Below are 17787 nucleotides of genomic sequence, written 5' to 3' on the forward strand. Positions count from 1 at the left end.
GACTCTGGCTGGGAATCCAGCGCGACCTTAGATGCTCCCCCACAACCCGTGCCCGGAGCCTAGCTTCGGGGATGCTGGCCAGGTACCTTCCCCTTTTCTGCTGGGCCCCTAGGAGGCCGGGGAGCTGGTTTCCCAGCTACTGGCCTGGAGGTTCCTGCTGCAAGGGAGGGTGTCTGTCCTGGCTCAGATGCTGCTATAGGAACCTGTAAGGGGGGGCGCAGCAGGGGCCGCCCTGGCACTCGTGGGGTGGGGATCCAAGCTCCCAGGCCTGTCTCCGCTCCCAGGGCTGGCTGGGTCTCCGCAGAGATCTTTGCGCAATAGGTGACGCTGCAAGGGACGCTTTATCGGGCGGGCTGTCCCCGCGGCCTGGGCCCAGCCTCTGGGTGTGGCACGTAGTGACACAGCAACGGAAGGAAGGAAGCCAGGGTTTGGCAACGCTAGCTGGGTGCCTGTTGCCAGGCCAGGGTGGGGCAGCCCAGCCTCCAAGCTAGGAGAGGAGGAGAAAGGAGAGCTGGCTGCTGCCAGGAGCTTTAAAAAATAAAAGCAAAAGCCCAAGGCCCAGCTGGGGCTGTTTCACAACAACCCAGCCTGTGGCAAGTGCCAGAAGCCACAAGCAGCTGAGAGGAGATTACCAGAGACAGAGGCTTTTCCCAGCTGCAGCTCCTCACCCCCCCCCCGCCACCCCAGGCCCCTTTCTTCTGTCTTTGCTGCATCCCAGTGATGTAGTTCACTGTGGGGTGAACCCGAACGGTGCACCTCTCCCTCCAGCAGAGTGTGCCACAGACCCCAGGTGGGCTGGAGCAAGTAGCTTAGGTCCAAAAAAAAAATCTCTCCGGGCCTCAGTTTCCCCGTACAATAGCTCTGCCCTACCTCCTGATTGTGGCACTCAGGTACTGCAGGGGTAAGAGCCAGAGAACTACCTAAGATCCAGAGGTTTGCTAAGAGAAAAGGAGGCCTTGTGGCACCTTCGAGACCAGCAAATTTATTAGAGCATAAGCTTTCGTGGGCTGCAGCTCACTTCGGCGGATGCATGCAGTGGAAAATACAGTGGGGAGATTTTATATACACAGGGGCACCTGGGGCTGGGATGTCCGGGGGGCTGTGGGTTGGGACTGAGGGGCACCGGCAGAGCTGGGGGGGAGAGGGTGTCCTGGGGGGGTTCTGGTTGGGGATGTTTGGTGGGGGGGGAGGACACTGTCTTCAGTGACAGCCCCAGGTTGCTGCGGTCCCTTTAAATGGGGGGGTGGGGTTGCAGGGGCGAGCGCCCCGCCCCCTTGGCCTGCCCACGTGGTCTCCCGACCCGGAAGTGCCCGGCGCCCACGTGGTGGGCGAGGAAGATGCCGGAGCCTGGGCTGAAAATCAACGCGGGCTTCGCGGCCCGCTACGGGCGCTACCGGCGGCGGGAGGAGCTGCGGCGGCGTGAGCCGGGGGCGGGGCCTGGCGAGGGGGCGGGGTCTGCCGGGGGGTCCCCCGACCCCAGCCTGGGGGACCCCCCACCCCAAGGGCGCCTTTCCCCACCAGGGACCTGTCGCTGCAGCGCCCCCCCATTGCATAACATCTGCCCCTGCAGCGCCCCCCCATTGCATAACATCTGCCCCTGCAGCCCCCCCTTGTCCTGGGCTGCCCCCAAGCTCAGCGAATAGCCCCCTGCCCTGACCCAGAGACACCCCTCCCCCTCCTTCTATGCTCCTGGAGGAGGGAGTGGGGCGTGGCTGGGGGGGGTGCAAAGCTGGGGCGGGTGGGGCACCTGGAGGAGAGGGGAATAGGTACCTGCAGACCCCCCCCCCAGCTCCCCGCTAACCCCACTGCCTTTGACCACCCCAGTGCAGGATCGCTATGGGGCCGACGCGGGGGCCGGTGAGGAGTCCAGCTCGGAATCGGAGGAAAGTGGGGATGACGTGGTGAGCCTGGGATGGAGGCTGGGGGTCAGCGGGCCTGAGAATGCGGAGTGGCTTCAAAACAGGACTCCTGGGTTCTATCCCCAGGTCAGGGAGGGGAGGGAGGGCTTGTGGGTCAGAGCAGGAGGCTGGGAGCCAGGATTCCTCTTGGGTTCTGGCCCCGGCCCCGGCCCTGACACTGACTGGCTCTATGCCCTTAGGTGAGTGACTTTCCTTCTCAGTGCCTCAGTTTCCCCCTCTGTCCTTTGGGGATAACGCTGAGCTGCCCCTTGGTGCCTTGTGGGGTGGGGTCAGTGCTAGACACAGAGCCCCAGAGAAAGGGTGGGGGTCGCTGTTGACTAACCCGCTGGCTCTGCAGGAGCTGGACCCCCTGGAAGACAGAGATTTCTATCGCACTCTGGCCCTGCTGAAAACCAAGGACCCCAGGATCTACGAGAAAGATGCCACCTTCTACAGCCAAGCAAGTAATGTCTCCCCGTCCCGTGTGTGCTGTGCAGTCCTCCCCTTCTCTCCTTGCCCCCAGTGGCTCCCCCCCATCAGAGCCGCAGCGTTGGCCTAACGGTGTGGTGCTGCCGGGAGGAAGTATCGTCCTAGGTGGGACCCGCTGGTCACAGTAACTTTTCCCCCTTTGCCCGGCTGTGCCAGGGGGAGCGCTGGAGCCAGAGGCACGGTCCTGGCTCCCATGGGCAGCTTGCCACCTTGCCATAGTAACCTAGGAGGGACACACCACATGGGATCCCCTTCCTGCCCCCCCCGGGTTAATTCCCAGCTGGGACCCCCTCCCCCACTGCCTGTACTCCATTCCCGAAGCCCCCACCCCCAAGGCCCATGGCTGGGGTCCCTGAGCCAGGAATGCTGGGCTCGGTCGGGGTCCCTGATCTATGGGGACTCCCCTTCCCAGCCTGCAGGACACCCAAATTCCTGGCGTGTGCGTCCAGCTACCTCCCCCTGACCGGAGCGCCTGGCTCCCCGCACTGAGCTGGGCTGTGGCTCTGTCCTCAGATTCCTTGTCAGAAAGCGGGAGGGAGGTGGCCCCGAAGAGGAAGGAGAAACCCATGTACCTGAAGGATTACGAGAGAAAGGTGATCCTGGAAAAGGAAGGGTAAGGAGCAGGGGCTGGGCTGGGCCACAGAGGTCCCCGGAGGGGTGATTTCATAGAGTTTAAGGCTAGTTTAAGTGAGCAAGACCCACCAGCCACGCATCTTAGATGGAGGATGCTTTGTCCCAGCTCAGAGCCCTGATTTGCACTGACTGGTATCTCATCTCTAGCCGAGGCCAATCTCTGATGCTTTAGAGGCAGGCGGGGCGGAAAAGACCCAACCCAGAATATATCTGGCCAATTGTGCACTGGGGAAAACATCCCTTCCTGACCCCTGCAAGCGACTGGCTGAGGCCCTGAAGCCTGCGATTGGGTTATAGCCATTGGCTTAATGCCGCACTTCAGGTGTCAGGTGTATACTGAGGACAATGCGGATGAAGGGTTGACCTCCCTCTGGAGCCTACCGGCCAAAGGCTCAGGCCTGGTTGCCCTGTCGCTGAAAGGGCAGTGCAGCGTTTGAGGGGTCCTGCTCCGGCAGGCAGCTGTGGGTCTGTGGCAGTGTTGATGTAGCCGGGATTGGGTGCCTGGCTCCTCTCCTGATGGCAGCTGACGTGGCGCAGGGGCTGCGTAAAGGCTGAAGCAGACAAATAACCAATTTTTTCCTCTTCCAGCAAATACGAGGAGGATGAGGAGGACGAGGAAGCAGCAGCTGAAAGACAGAAGGTGGGGAGTGGCTTGGAAAGGGCCTTCTCGGGGCGGGAGGGGCTGTATCTCTGCCCAGAGAGAGGGGGGAGGAGGTGCCAGGGAAGCCTTCTCCACTACAGAGCCTGTTCTTCCTCCTTAAACCCCACCTGTGGTATCAATGGGACATGGGATTCTCCTCTTCCTGCCCCATGCTGTTGCAGCATAGCCGCTGAAAGACTGCTGGCCCCCACCCCAGAGGTGGCCGCATCTCAGCGCTGGGGGAGGGATCCCTGTATAAACAGCCTCCATGCCCCACCCCAGAGGTGGCCACATCTCAGGGCCGGGGTCTGGAGACCGGTGCCAAGTTTAACCCTCTGTTTCCTTTGTTGTGCAGAGAGCTGCCTCCCAGAGCTACGTTGAGGAGCAGAAGCGAATCAAGGAGAGGTGAGGGGAAGGACGGGGTGTGGGGCACAGAGGGGGGTGTGTGGGTGACCAGGCTGAGTCCCTACGGGGACCCACCAGATGCAGGGGCCACCGGGGGGGATGCGGGCCCCCAAAGGGGTAGGTGTGCTCGGGGCAGCTGGTGCTCAGCACTCCAGCCAGGCAGGTCCATGGGGGGGTCCCGTGGCTTCGAACCCCAGTGTCTGCTGCTAATCCTGAGGCGTCCCCGTCCCGACAGCTTCCGGCCATTCGTGGCAGACAGCGATGGGGAGGAGAGCGCGGGGGAGGGCGGCTCGGCCCTGCTGCAGAAACGGATCAAGAGCACGGAGGAGACGGTGGGTGACAGGCGGCGGGGGGGGGGTTGCTCTGGGTCCCTGGGCTCAGCCAGGGGAGCTCTGGGTAGAGACGGTTCCTGTGCCGGGACGGGGTTTGGTGGGGTCAAGGTGGCTGGGCTCAGGGGATGCGGTTCTGGGGGCTGGCTCCCTTAGGTGGGCATCAAGGCATGGCACCTCCTGCTGGGCTGGCTGGATTCCGGGGGGCTGACGGGGTCTCTGCTTATCTCCACCCCAGGCGCGCGAGCAGGAGGGCTATGTCAGCTGGCTCAAAGGGCAGGATTTCCCCCCGGACCGGCAGCTCGAGGATCTGGTAAGCGGGCGCCCGCTCTCCCCCGGCCAGGTGCTGTTGGAGCCCCCAACCCCGGGGCAGGGCTGTGGTGCTGGGCCAGCGTCCCGTGTGACCTGCCCCTGGCTGGCTGCGGCTGGTGCGAGGAGGATGCCTGTGCCCCCGGCAGAGACCCCCACAAGCGCCCCCTTCTGGCCAGTTAATAGGGTCTACAGCCAATGTAAAACCCAAATCGTGTCCACCAGCCCCTGGCTCAGTGCTCGGCCCCTTGCCCAGGGTCCGGGCACTCCGGCGTCTCCCCTCTGGAGAGTCCATCCTCAGCCCGCAGGCAGGAGGCACCTGCTGGTCCCTGCTGGGCGTCGGACCCTCGGGGCTCTGTTCTGCTCTCTCCCCTGCTCACCACTGAGCTCTCACCCACCCAGCCAAGCCCACTATCCCTCCCGCCCCCAGCTGAGCAATTTCCTGGAACTGCTGAGCCCCAGGGCCTTTCCGGGGCCAGCTGGCCTGTGACAGCCGCAGCGTGGGCCAGCCCAGCCTTCGATCCGCTCCTTCCCGCCCCCATCTCCCTGCAGCTCTGGCTCGGCCCAGGGGCCTGTCTAGCCTGGGATCCCGCCTCTGACGGGAGTGGCACCAGCTGCTTCAGAGGTAGGAGCAGGAGGCAGAAATGGGATCACCTGCCCTGGGGGAAGTCCCTCCTGACCCATGTGAGTTAGAGGGTTAGGGTCCTGCCCCAAAGTGGGAGGGGGTCCAAAACCCCTTTCCCAACTCTCAGTTACTCTAACCCTGGCTGCTCCTGTTTCCCGTATCGATGCCCTGGCATCAGTCGCCACCTTGTGGCAGTGAGTTCCGCCGTCTTCTCTCCGCCAGGCCCCGCTGAAGGAGTATTGGAGCAACCCCGCGCTGGACCCCGGGGAGCGCTTCCTACGCGACTACATCCTGAGCAAGGGCTACAGGGAGGAGGACGAGGAGGAGGAGGGAAGGCAAGTGTAGTGGGCGCACCTGGGGACGCTTTCTTGCCCGCTGCCTTTCCCTGCCCCTTGGGGCTGGCTGGATGAAGGGATCCCCTGACCCCAGGAGCCAGATCACGAGTGGGCCATGTTTTATTGGGTGGGGGTGGGGGGGTCTCTAACTTGGGGGGCCTGGCCTGACTCTCGGGGCTGGTGCCCTGCAGAGCCCAGTGGGGGTTGGGCCCCCAGAGTCATGGCTCCGCCCCAGCTGCTGCCTGGACATGTGCCCTTCACCGGCCTCCCGCCCCATTGGCCAGTCTGGGGTGGGTGTGGCCACCCCAGCCAATCAGAGCAGGAACTGGGGGGGGAGCGGGGGGGTTATTGCTCCTGTAAGAGGAGAAACCACTCGGGTTCCGCTGCTGTGGGGCAGTGGGGGGCAGCCGTGGGGGTGGGGGGCTTCCTGGGGATAGCAGGCGGGGGTGAAAACATAGCCTGTGAGCAGAGCTCCCTATAGGCAGCCCCCAGAGGGGATGGCTAGCTCCTGGAGGGGCACGTGTTGAAATCAACTTGGGGGGCAAGCATGCAGTGCCACCGAGTGGGGGTGACGGCTGTCAGCAGGGGGCACTTGTCCTTGGCCTGGGGAGGTGGAAACATAAGGCAAAGGCCTGGGGAGGGCTAGAGCAGTGGGGAGGAATGGTGCGGGGAGCCTGGGATGGGGCCCCCAAATTAAACACCACCCCCGTCCTCGGTGGTGCAGGTGAATGCTGCTGGCTCTTAGCTCAGCCCTTTAGATCCCGTGGTCGTGGGTTCCATCCCCGGCGCCGACGACCCGCCCAGGGTGTCACGTCACCCCTAGGAGAGGTTCTAGGGTGGGTTTAGCTCCTGGAGACACCCCCCCCCCCACGGCCTTGTTGGCTTTCCCCAGGGAGCCTGGGGCCGTGTCCCCCCTGCGGCTGGAGGACTCCTCGGACGAGGGGGAGCTCTTCCTCAAGAAGCAGGAGGAGTTTGAGCGCAAGTTCAACTTCCGCTTTGAGGAGCCTGATGCACAGCTGGTAAGGGATACCCCCGGGCGCCGTGTCCCCCGGGGCGCCGTGTCCCCCTGCCCCTCCCCCCTCAAGCGCTATGTCCCTCCCCAGGCACCATGCTCCTCCCCCAGGGAGGGGGAGTGACTCTGGAGCCAGTGCAGCTGGGTGGGGCACGATAGGGTCCCAGGATAGGGGAGCTGGGAGACCCCAACACAGATGCAGCCCCAGTCCCCCTGGCTGGAGTGAGGCCTGGGGGCTGCAGTGCAGAGTGTCCCCCATGCTGTGGGTGGGGGTGTTCAGGCTGTGGGTGCAGGACACCAGGGGCCCTGGAGTCTTGCCTGTGTGTGGGGAGGGGGGGGTCTGGCAGTAACGCGGATCCCATGTTGTCGTCCCATCTCCCACCCCCCCCACCCCAGGTGAGGACTTATCCCCGGACCATCGCCAGCTCGGTGCGCAGGAAGGACGAACGGCGCAAGGAGAAGCGCGAGGAGATCAGGGAGAGGAAGAGGAAGGTGAGAGATGATCACAGCGTGAAGGGGGCTGGGGGGTCTCCACCCCCTGGAGGTTTTGGGGCAGCCTGAGTCATGGAGCTGAGTGAATAATGGGGGGAGAGAGCAGGGGGCCCGGATGCTTGGGTTCTGTCCCCAGCTCTGGGAGGGGAGTGGGGTCTAGTGGTTAGAACGGGGGGGGGCTGAGAGCCAGGACGCCTGGGTTCTCTCCCTGCTCCTGTCTTGGGTTGGTCTTGGGGGCTGGTTCTATCAGACAGGGAGTCTCTCGCGGGTTAGGAGCCCCCCCCCGCCCCGTCTCTCTGGGTTGCATGGACCCCCTGGCGGGCGTGGGGGCAGCATGAGCAAGTGAGGGGAGCCCATCCCATAATAACCCCAAGTCCCTCCCCACAGGAGAAGGCCCGGAAGCAGGAGGAGTTGAAGCAGCTGAAGAACCTGAAGCGCCAGGAGATCCTGGCCAAGCTGGAGAAGCTGCGGGAGGCGACGGGCAACGCGACCGTCGGCTTCGGGGAGCAGGAGCTGGAGGGGGCCTTCGACCCGGCCGAACACGACCGGCTCATGCAGGCGAGAGCCCCCCGCACACCTGCCCTCGCCCGGGGGACGGGGACCTGCCCACCTCGCCCTGGGGGGCCTGGTGCCTCCTGGCCTGCAGCACAAACACCCCCACCCCCAAATGGGGCCTGAGTGCCTCCCGGCCTGCGGTACAGACCTTGCCACCTCGGCACCTCTTGGCTGGCCTGCAGACACCTCCCCACTCTCCCCATGAGGCCCTCGCATCTCCTGACTCTGCCACACCCCTCTGGGCTCCAAGGGGTTAATGTCCGCGCCAAGCCCAGCTGGCCCGGGGCCTATGTCCCTGGCCTGGCCTGGCTTGGCTCCTCTGTGGGTCAGCGGGATGGCACCAGGCAGCATCCCCAGTGGCAGGACGGTCCCCTCCGTTCCGGACCGGGCCGGAGATGCAGCCCTGCATGGGGCTGGGATGGGCCCAGGGTGTTCGTGGGGACCAGCCTTGGGACAGAGGAGCCCTCCCTTGTCCTGTCCCACTGGGCACAGCCCCTCCCCAGGCTGGGACCCCCTGCCCGGGGGGGAAATCCTGCCCCAGTCAAGCCAGCTGCTCACTCAGCTCCTTCTCCTTTTCCCACCCCACAGAAGTTCTTCGGGGCCAAGTATTACGGGGAAGAGGAGGAGGAGAAGCCGCAGTTCGAGGAGGAGGAGGGCGTGGATGGTAGGTGGATGGGGGAGGGCAGGGGGGCAGGGCGTGTGCGGGGAGGACAATGGGGGGGCACCATCCAGGACACACTGGGCCCTATGATGTCTGGGTCCCGTCCCCACCCTGCTCAGACCAGCTGGGCAGGTCACTTCTCTCCTCACCCCCATGCTGCAGGGAGGTGGTCTGATTTGCATATTTACATATGCAAATGACTCACTGTCTGGGAGGGGTGCGTGAGTTTGAGGGGCTGGTTCTGTGGGAGCTGTCGCGGCACAACGCAGACGCCACTCGGAGCCCGCCTGGGCTGGCTCCATAGCGGCCCCACACTGCAAACGGCGGGGGGCAGCAAGGGGACATTGAATCTGAACTTCCCGTCCCCAACCCTGCGGGCAGTGCTGTTAAAATCAGCTGCCACGCCCCAGCCCAGAGGTGGCTGCCGCTCAGTGGTTGTGGGGGTGGGGGGAGCAGTAGGAGTACGATTCTGCTCCAAAGAAACCATCTCTTTCCCCTTTGGACCCAGATGGCTGGAACTGGGACAACTGGACCGGCCGGGACGCAGAGCGGGGCGAGTGGCCGGAGGAAGAGGGGAGCTACGAGCCACACTGCGAGGACCCCAACTTCATTGTACGTCCCTGGGGTAGAGGGAATTTGCCAGCTGGTGCTGAGACCCCGCTGAACTCATGACACTGTTGGCAGTGCCGGGTGACTCCAGCAGAGGGTGCTCCCGGCATGCCCCAGTGGGGTGGTGCCAGCAGGGCATGTTCGGGGGCACCCCACTTGGGGATCGGGGCCCGTGGCGCTGGGAGGTAATGGGGGGAGGGTGTATGCCTGAGCCGAGCGTGATGGGTGCCGCCGGGGCGTTTCTGTCCCCCCAGATGGACGCGGATTACGACCCCCACGTGCGGCCAGGCCCCCCCGGGAAGCGGCAGAAGGAGCCTCCGACGTTGCTGGGGAAGAGGAAGCTCAAGACACGGTTCACGGAGGCCATGGAGCGGGAGAAGCCCCCGTTCGACCCTGGTAAGGGGGTTGGGGGGGGTTCTGCCTGGAGCTTTCTCCAGCGCAGGTGTCCTGGGGCGTCAGGCTCCTTGGGCCCAGCAGCCGTCCTGCCCCCTTCCCACCCCACCAGGAGCCACGTGCTGCCAGGTATCCAGCCCCCTCCCTGGGTGTCCCCACGATGGCTCCCTGCAGCTCTGCCCAGGCCGGCAGGCTCCGCACTTGGGGTGTCCCCCGCTGGCTAAGACATGGCTGCGTTGGATCAGGCTCCCTCCTGCCCCCCGGTGCCCTCCCTGGTATGCCCCAAGGGCACCCTGTAGCCGGGGGGCCCAGCCCCCGGCTCCCTCTGGGTCTGCCTCAGGGCCCTCCGCAGCTGAGAGGGGGAACTGAACTGGGTGGGGGATCACCTGTGGGAGGGGGCTGTACTGGGGGTGCTGCCTTGGGCTGGGAGGGGGTTGCTGGACCAGGGAGCTCCTGAAGCCGCCCCCATCCCAGGGCTGTGCTGAGCCCCACCGTCCCCCCCCAGAGGTGGGCTCCTTCAAGCAGTACCTGGACGAGTATTACCGGCTGGACTACGAGGACCTGATCGGCGACCTGCCCTGCCGCTTCAAGTACCGCACCGTGATGCCCTGCGACTTCGGCCTCAGCACCGATGAGGTACCCGCCTGCCGCCCCTTCCCTGCCCAGCATCCATCCCTGTGCTCTGCCGGCCTCCGCAGAGTTCTGGGCCTAGCCCGGCTTTCTGTCCCAGCTCCAGGAGGCGAGTGGGGTCTAGTGGTCAGAGCAGGGGGCTGGGAACCAGGACTCCTGGGTTCTCTCCCTAGCTCTGCCCCAACTCTCTGACTTGAGGGGATCAATCCTGTCCCTTCTCTGTGCCTCAGTTTCCCCCTCTGGATCCCCGGCTCCTGGGGGGTCTCCTCCCCCACAGTGGATTCCTGCTCCTCACAGGCCATGAACCCTCCCCCACTTTGCTCTCGTCCCCCGTCAGATCCTGGCCGCTGATGACAAGGAGCTAAACCGCTGGTGCTCATTGCGCAAGACCTGCATGTACAGGTGAGGGGCTGGCCCTCCTCTGTGGCGCTTGGAGGTGGGGGATGAGACGGCAGCAGATGGGTCCTTGGGCCCCAGGGAGCTTCATACCAGGACTTTGCTTTGCTCAGAAACCACATGCAGGGCGAGATTCCCACAGCCCTGTGGAACAGGACTCCTGGGTTCTATCCCTGGCTCTGGGAGGGGAGTGAGGTGTGGAGGTTAGAGCTGGGGTGGAGGGGAGGGCTCGGAGTCAGGAAACCTGGTTTCTGTGTATGCCTCAGTTTCCCTCTCTGGTGCTCTGCCGTAGCATTGCCAGATTACAGTCCAGGCCCCCTTCACACGTGGCCAGGCTGATTCTCCCATTTCCCAGCTCTCTGGCTCTCAGCCCTTCTCCAATTAGAGGCCTTGGAATGTGACCCCCGGGTCCCCCTTTGTGGGTCAGGATCTGAGCCCTCCTGCCCCGCGTCTCCCCGCAGGTCGGAGAAGGAGGAGCTCCAGGATAAGGCTGCCTACACCCGCAAGGCCCAGAACACCAGCAAGAAGCAGCAGATCCTCAAGTCCCTCTCCGCTGTGTACGTACCCTGGGCCTGGGCTCCAGCAGGGGGCACCAGCGCTGGGTCCCCGGTGCCGTGCGATTTGAACCCTCACCCCCTGCATGGGAGCTCGTCTCAAACTATATTTTTTTGGCTGGGAATTTCCTTGGTTTTTAGGAGTCCCAGGGGGCTGCTGGATGGGCCCCCCAGCTGCTGCACATTCTATGGGGCTCCAGGGGGCTGGTAGCACGGGCGGGGTGGGCCCCTGGCAGGGAGTCTTAAAGGCACTGGGGTTACAGAACTGAGGCCACTCTGCGGACAGCATGTTCCCTCCTCTCCCCGCAGCTGATTGGGCCTGTTGGTCAGTGCCCCCGGTCCCATGCTGTCCCCAGAGAAGCAGGCTGGGCAGGTGGGGGGCAATGCTCCTGAGCCCGTCACCCTCATATAAAGGAAATGCTGTGTTCACATGGGGCACAGTGGGTCGGTGGAACTCCCTGCTACATGATCCCAGGGAGGCCAAGAGCTGGGCAGCTTGAAAAGTTTGGGCGCTTGTATGGATAGCGTGAACGGCTTTGGGGCAGGAGCCCTGACCTCTGCCTGGTGGGAGGGGATCCTATTTCTGCTGCTTCCTGCAGGGCGTCTTGCACCTTCCACTGGCACGGCCCCTGCTGCAGACTGGATGCCAGGCTAGATGGGCCCCCGGGCTGGCGATGCCTGTGCTCTCGGGGCCGCAGGCCTTGCAGGGGGTGGGTGGCTCTGGCATGGCAGGGCTGAGTTCGCACAATGCCCTGGGCTGGGGAACCCCCGCTTTTCACACGGCCCCTCTCCTTGCCCTGCAGCGCGGAGGAGGCCGGCGAGGACGAGCCGCGGCCCAAGCTGGGGAAGAAACCCCAGGACAAGGCGAAGCGGCGGCAGCTGGAGCAGGAGCCGCACGGTGCCGGGCTAACCACGCGCCCAGAGGCCGAGGGGCCCTCGGTGCCCACGGCAGGGGCCCTCAGCCCCACCCTGTCCCCTACTGGGCAGCCCGGGGGCCTGGCGGGGAAGGCCTCCCCTGGGCCCCAGGCGGGGCCGCGGCGGGGCCGGCGGGGGCGGCTGCTGGGTGCCAGGGTGCGGGTGGGTGGGCGGGAGTTCAGCGGGCAGAGGCTCCGGGCCTACGGGCTCAACCCGGGGCGCCTGCAGTGGCGCCAGCTCCACCGTCACCAGAGGAAGCAGCTGGCGCGACAGACTCAGCGGGCCGAGGCGCCCGGACGCCAGGGTGCCGTGGGAAAAGCCGCCCGGGCCTGAGCACGGAGAGAGCCGGGGGCTCGCGTGGCTGGGTGCCGTCGCCTGGCAGCTGGGGGAGAGGGGCCCCAGGCCTGCCCTGGAACTGAGTGTGGGGGGCAACTCTCGCCCCTCCCCAGCAGCTGGGGTCACTGTCTCTACCCCTTCCTGCTACCAGCAGTGGGCTTGACGCCTGGTCTGGCTCCGTGCCTCAGTTTCCCCTGCTGGAGCAGGTGCACGGCAGGGTGGGGCTCAGTGTTTGGTGGCAGAGAGTGGAGCAGAGCCTGTTTCTCCCTCAGCGCCGCTGGGCCTTGTTCCCTTTTTTACACGGATTCTGAAATAAACCTCGGTCCAGTGCTCTGACTCCCTGAGCGCAGCTTTCATCTTGGGGCGGCCGCTGCCCGTCCTGCCAGGGCCAGCTGTGGCTCCCCCTGGCTGGCCTGCCTCCCCCAGAGTCCGGGGGACACATTGAAACTCTGCTGCTTAAACTGAGGGGAGCCAGCCTGCGGGGAGGCAAACCCTCCCCTGGTTTCCCACGGGGGGAGATGCTGGCTGCACAAGGCTGTCTGCTCCTCGGGCCACGGGGATTGGCGTTGTGGAGGGTTAGGCTGTGGGGCCAGGTTGGGTGAGTGCCATCCCTGGGGCTGAAACCCCCCCCCCCCACCACCACCAGACCAGGAGCTGCCTTTGCTTTAACCCGGGGACTTAGCCCTGGCAGCTGGTGTCCTCGGGGGAACCTGCTAATGCCCTGTGGAGCCGAGTCTCCTACCTGCCCTAATTGGGCCCTGATGCAAAATTGCCTCTCGGGGGGAGCAGAAAGGCCCCAGGGTGGGGGTAGATCCTGCTTTTCCCCAGCTCCCTTCAGGGGCACAGGGAGTCCTGGGCGGTGGGGTGGGGCCCTGAGGCGCCGTTACACAAATTAGCCCCCAGGGCTGGGCCGGCCCTTGGTCCTGCACTGTCAGCCTGGCTGCCCCAGGCAGGGCCTGGCTCTGGTCTGGGTTTGGGCAGCCCCTGGGACCGCCTGTGGCTCCTAGCTGCTGGTCCCATACTCCCCTGCAGGGCCCAGGCCCGCTGCTGGGGCACAGCGGGGCAGGCTGGGCCTGGCTAGGGCCCCTACTGCTCTGTCCCTACCAGCGCTGGCTGGGGGTAGGGGGCTGTGCAAGGCTGATAGTGCTGGCCCAGGTGTCCAAGGCTGGAGCTGGGCCCTGCCGTGCCCCTCAGGGGTTGGGCCCGTCGCCCGTCCCCCTCCGGGCTGCAGCTAAGCCGCCTTAGCAAGGTGATGCGAGGCAGCCCTTGGATTTCCGAGCGATTTAAGAGGCCGTGGCAGGCGCTGGTAGCCCCAGGCTGGGCACAGAGCAGCAGGAGCGGGAGGAGATGGCCCTGGCTCGCTGGTGCCACTCAGCTGGGCCATGGCGGTGCCGTGCGCTGCTGCTGGCAGGACTCCTGCTGCTGCTCCTCCGGCAGGCGGCCAAGCGGTGAGTAGCTGGCACCTGTGGGGTGCGTCGGGGGAGCTTCAGCAAACTGGGGGGGCAGGGAAACCTGCAGGGGCTGAATGTGGCTGTTGGCAGGAGCAGCTGTGGGTGCTGGGCCATGGCTACCCTGTAATTCAGTGCCCAGCTCTTGCCATGGGCAAAGGCTCATAGTGGGCAGGCTGGGATGAGACACCCCCCCCCCAAAAAAAAAAACAACGCAGTGCTGGTTTGGGGCCAAGGGCTTGCTCATTCTCCCCAATGGCCACACACCTCAGCAAGCAAAGCAAGGGGGCTGCTGCTGCTGTTTCAGGAGCCCCTCCTGGACCAGGCTGCCATTGTGCTAGGTGCTGTACATGTGGGTGTATTACAGTCATGTCCAGGGGCACCCACATTGTGCCAGGTGCTGTACGTGGGGATGTATTACAGTAGTGCCCTGGCACACCCCCATGGTGCCAGGCACGTAGATATTAAGGTCAGAAGGGACCATTATGATCATCTAATCTGACCTGCACAACGCAGGCCACAGAATCTCAGCCACCCACTCCTGCAATAAACCTCTCACCTATGTCTGAGCTATTGAAGTCCTCAAACCACGGTTTAAAGACTTTGAGGTACAGAGAATCCTCCAGCAAGTGACCTGTGCCCCATGCTACAGAGGAAGGCGAAAAACCTCCAGGACCTCTTCCAATCTGCCCTGGAGGAAAATTCCTTTCTGACTCCAAATAGGGCTATCAGCTGAACCCTGAGCATGTGGGCAAGATTCACCAGCCAGATACCCAGGAAAGAATTCTCTGTAGTAACTCAGATCCCATCCCTCTACATCCCATCATAGGCCATTGGGCCTATTTACCATGAATAATTAACATGATTTTGTCAATTAATTGATCTTTATCTCATCATACCATCTCGTCCATAAACTTACCGAGTTTAATCTTGAAGCAAGATAGGTCTTTTGTACCCACTGCTTCCCTTGGAAGGCTGTTCACTCCTCTGAGGGTTAGAAACCTTCCTCTAATTTCAAGTCTAAACTTCCTGGTGGCCAGTTTATATCCATTTGTTCTTGTGTCCACATTGGTACTGAGCTTAAATAATTCCTCTCCCTCTCTGATATATTTATAGAGAGCAATCATATCTCCCCTCAGCCTTCTTTTGGTTAGGCTAAACAAGCCAAGCTCCTCGAGTCTCCTTTCATAAGACAGGTTTTCCATTCGTCGGATCATCCTAGTAGCTCTTCTCTGTACCTGTTCCAGTTTGAATTCATCCTTCTTACACATGGGAGACCAGAACTGCACACAGTATTCCAGGTGAGGTCTCACCAGGGCCTTGTATAACGGTACTAACACCTCCTTATCTCTGCTGGAAATACCTCGCCTGATGCATCCCAAGGCCGCATTAGCTTTTTTCCCGGCCATATTGCATTGGCGGCTCATAGTCATCCTGTGGTCAACCAATACTCCAAGATCCTTCTCCTCCTCCGTTACTTCTAATTGATGCGTCCCCAGCTTATAACTAAAATTCTTGTTATTAATCCCTAAATGCATGACCTTACACTTCTCCCTATTAAATTTCATTCTATTACTATTACTCCAGTTTACAAGGTCATCCAGATCTTCCTGTAGGATAGCCCGGTCCTTCTCTGAATTGGCAATACGTCCCAGCTTTGTGTCATCCACAAACTTTATTAGCACACTCCCATTTTTTGTGCCGAGGTCAGTAATAAAAAGATTAAATAAGATTGGTCCCCAAACCGATCCCTGAGAAACTCCCCTGGTAACCTCCCTCCAGCCTGACGGTTCACCTTTCAGTATGACCCACTGTAGCCTCGACACACTCCCTGGCATTTAGTGGCTGCTGGGGCAGTTCTCCCAGGCAGGGTTTTCACAGGAAACAGCCAAGGGCTGGGGCACCCTCCCTGCCATGGGAGGGCCAGGCCCTGAGCCCCCCAGCAGCTGGCTGGGCCCCAGGCTGAGGGCAGCAAAGCCTATCACCACCACGCTAACAAGTGGTGCAGGCTGGGGGTAAGCACCAAGTGCCCCTGCTCTGACCTCGCCAGCATGGCCTTGCACACAGGGCCTTGAGGGCACACAGGGCCTTGAGGCCAGCCACTAGTGACACAGGACTGCTGGGCAGAGGATAGGGGTGCGGGAGGTTTACGAGGGAGCAGCACAACCAGGGCCCCAGGCTGGCACTCAGGACACCTGGGTTCTATTCTCAGGGCTGCAGGCTGAGTCCCCTCCCCCGCCTGGCCCTTTCTCCCATCCTGTCCACCAGTCGATTCAGACTCAGCTCCGTGGGGCTGGACCTGGCTGTGCAGCACCTGGGGGCCCGGCTCCAGCAGTGAGGGCCTCTAACCCACCCCCTCTCTCCCACCACAGGGAGGTGGGTAGAACCAGCCCCCCTGAGATGCTGCAGGGGAAGAGCTCCGGCCGCCCTCCCCCCGGCGTGGTGTTCGTGAAGACCCACAAGACGGGCAGCAGCACCCTGCAGAACATCCTCTTCCGCCTGGGCGAGCGGCATAACCTCACCGTGGCCTTCCCCCGCTACACCTACCAGTTCGCCTACCCCCAGCGCTTTGCTGCCGCCTTCGTGGAGCCGCTGCCGCCGGGCGCCGCCCGCTACAACCTGCTGCTCAGCCACCTGCGGCTGGCAGCCAGCGAGCTGCGCCAGGTCATGCCCCCGGACAGCCTCTACCTCACCATCCTGCGTGACCCCGTCCACACCTTCCAGTCCGTCTTTGCCTACTACCGCAGCACCGTACCCGCCTTCCGGCCCCTCGCCAACCACACCCAGCCCCTGGCTGCCTTCCTGCAGGCCCCAGCACAGTACTATGACCTGGCCGACACGGGCAACGGGCTGGCCAGGAACCCCATGGCCTTTGACCTGGGGCTGGAGGCCGGCGGCGACGAAGAGGGCAGCCGGTGGGACCAGGAGCTGGAGCAGCTGAACCGGACCTTCCACCTGGTGCTCATCGCCGAGCACTTCGACGAGTCCCTGCTGTTGGCGCGGGAGCTGCTGGGGCTGCGGCTGGAGGAGCTGGCCTACGTGCGGCTCAACGCCCGCCAGGGGGCCGTGGACGAGGCGTTGGCCCCGGGGCTGGCGCGGCAGATCCGGGCGTGGAACTGGCTGGATGTACGGCTCTACCGGTATTTCCAGGCCGTGCTGTGGCACCGGGTGGAACGTTACGGATATACGCGCATGAAGGGCGAGCTGGATGCCCTGCGCTCGCTGCTGCGGGAGACCCGGGAGACCTGCCTGGCCGGGGAGGCCGTGGGGCCCGAGGAGACAGCAGACGAGCTGCGGCCCTGGCAGCCTGACACTGCTGCCATCCTGGGCTACAACCTGCGGCCCAGCCTCCCACCGGCTCAGCACGCCAGCTGCTATCGCCTGGTGCTGCCGGAGCTGCGGTATCACGCCCACCTTTACTACCGCCAGTACGGCAGGGAGATGTGCTCCCTGCCCTGCGGCTAGTGGGGGACAGGCCAGGGGGCTTTGATAACCCACCCGTGGGGCCCAGAGCAGCAGCCCAGCCCCCTGGCACTACAGCCCCCCTCTGAGCCACAGCCCGCGAGCAGAGCAGGAGAGCTGGGTTTTCTTCGCTGCTTTGTCGCTGCCCACTTCCCGCTCCGGGCCTGTGACTCCCCACCCTTCGCCTAGCTAGAGAGTGAGCCCTTCAGGGCAGCGCTCGGGACCGCAAGCTCAGTGTGGGTAGCGCCCAGCCCCACCCCTCTCCCCTGCCCCTGGGGGCCGAGCAGCCGGAAGCCCCGCTCTTAGCCGGATCCACAGGGCGCTGCTGTAGCAGACGCTGGAGAAGCTGGAAGTGGCCCTGATACACCCTATGTCACCCGCACTCCCGCACTTTCTCCTTCCAGCAGGACTTTCCCCGAGAGGCCCAAGGAGCGCCTGACTTGGGGGGGAAGCATCCCCGCACACTGTGTCCTGAGCTGGGGCCACCCACAATAAATAAACCAGGTCCATTCAAAACCAGCTGCCGTGGCTCATGTTCTGACACCGCTGCAGGAAGAGCCTGCTCCATTGGGCTGCCCTGGGCTAGGGGGGAATGGGTCAGCTGCCCCAGAGGGGTGCTCGGGGGGTAAGGAGAGTTCCCTTTCTTAGGGGGTTTCCAGAG

General features: G+C 63.6%; 1 protein-coding gene and 1 pseudogene across 2 annotated transcripts; both read left to right on the forward strand.

Moving 5' to 3' along the window:
* The first annotated feature begins 1280 nt into the window (after positions 1–1280).
* Positions 1281–12552, forward strand: KRI1 (KRI1 homolog). The gene is made up of 19 exons (XM_084610430.1): positions 1281–1419; positions 1825–1901; positions 2257–2362; positions 2901–3000; positions 3609–3660; positions 4016–4065; positions 4301–4397; positions 4633–4707; positions 5551–5667; positions 6560–6682; positions 7072–7167; positions 7555–7725; positions 8311–8386; positions 8892–8995; positions 9247–9388; positions 9891–10021; positions 10353–10417; positions 10873–10968; positions 11769–12552. Exons 1-19 carry the CDS (start codon positions 1338–1340, stop codon positions 12211–12213), a joined length of 2205 nt encoding a protein of 734 aa, XP_084466556.1. The 5' UTR covers positions 1281–1337; the 3' UTR covers positions 12214–12552.
* Positions 12553–12698: 146 nt separating this feature from the next.
* On the forward strand, positions 12699–17129 carry LOC311510623 (galactosylceramide sulfotransferase pseudogene; annotated as a pseudogene). The gene has a single exon. The product of its transcript is annotated as a galactosylceramide sulfotransferase pseudogene (transcript).
* The last annotated feature ends 658 nt before the right edge of the window (positions 17130–17787 follow it).

Source organism: Lepidochelys olivacea (assembly GCF_965140295.1).
Source record: "Lepidochelys olivacea isolate rLepOli2 genome assembly, chromosome: 20".
Classification (NCBI taxonomy): domain Eukaryota; kingdom Metazoa; phylum Chordata; order Testudines; family Cheloniidae; genus Lepidochelys; species Lepidochelys olivacea.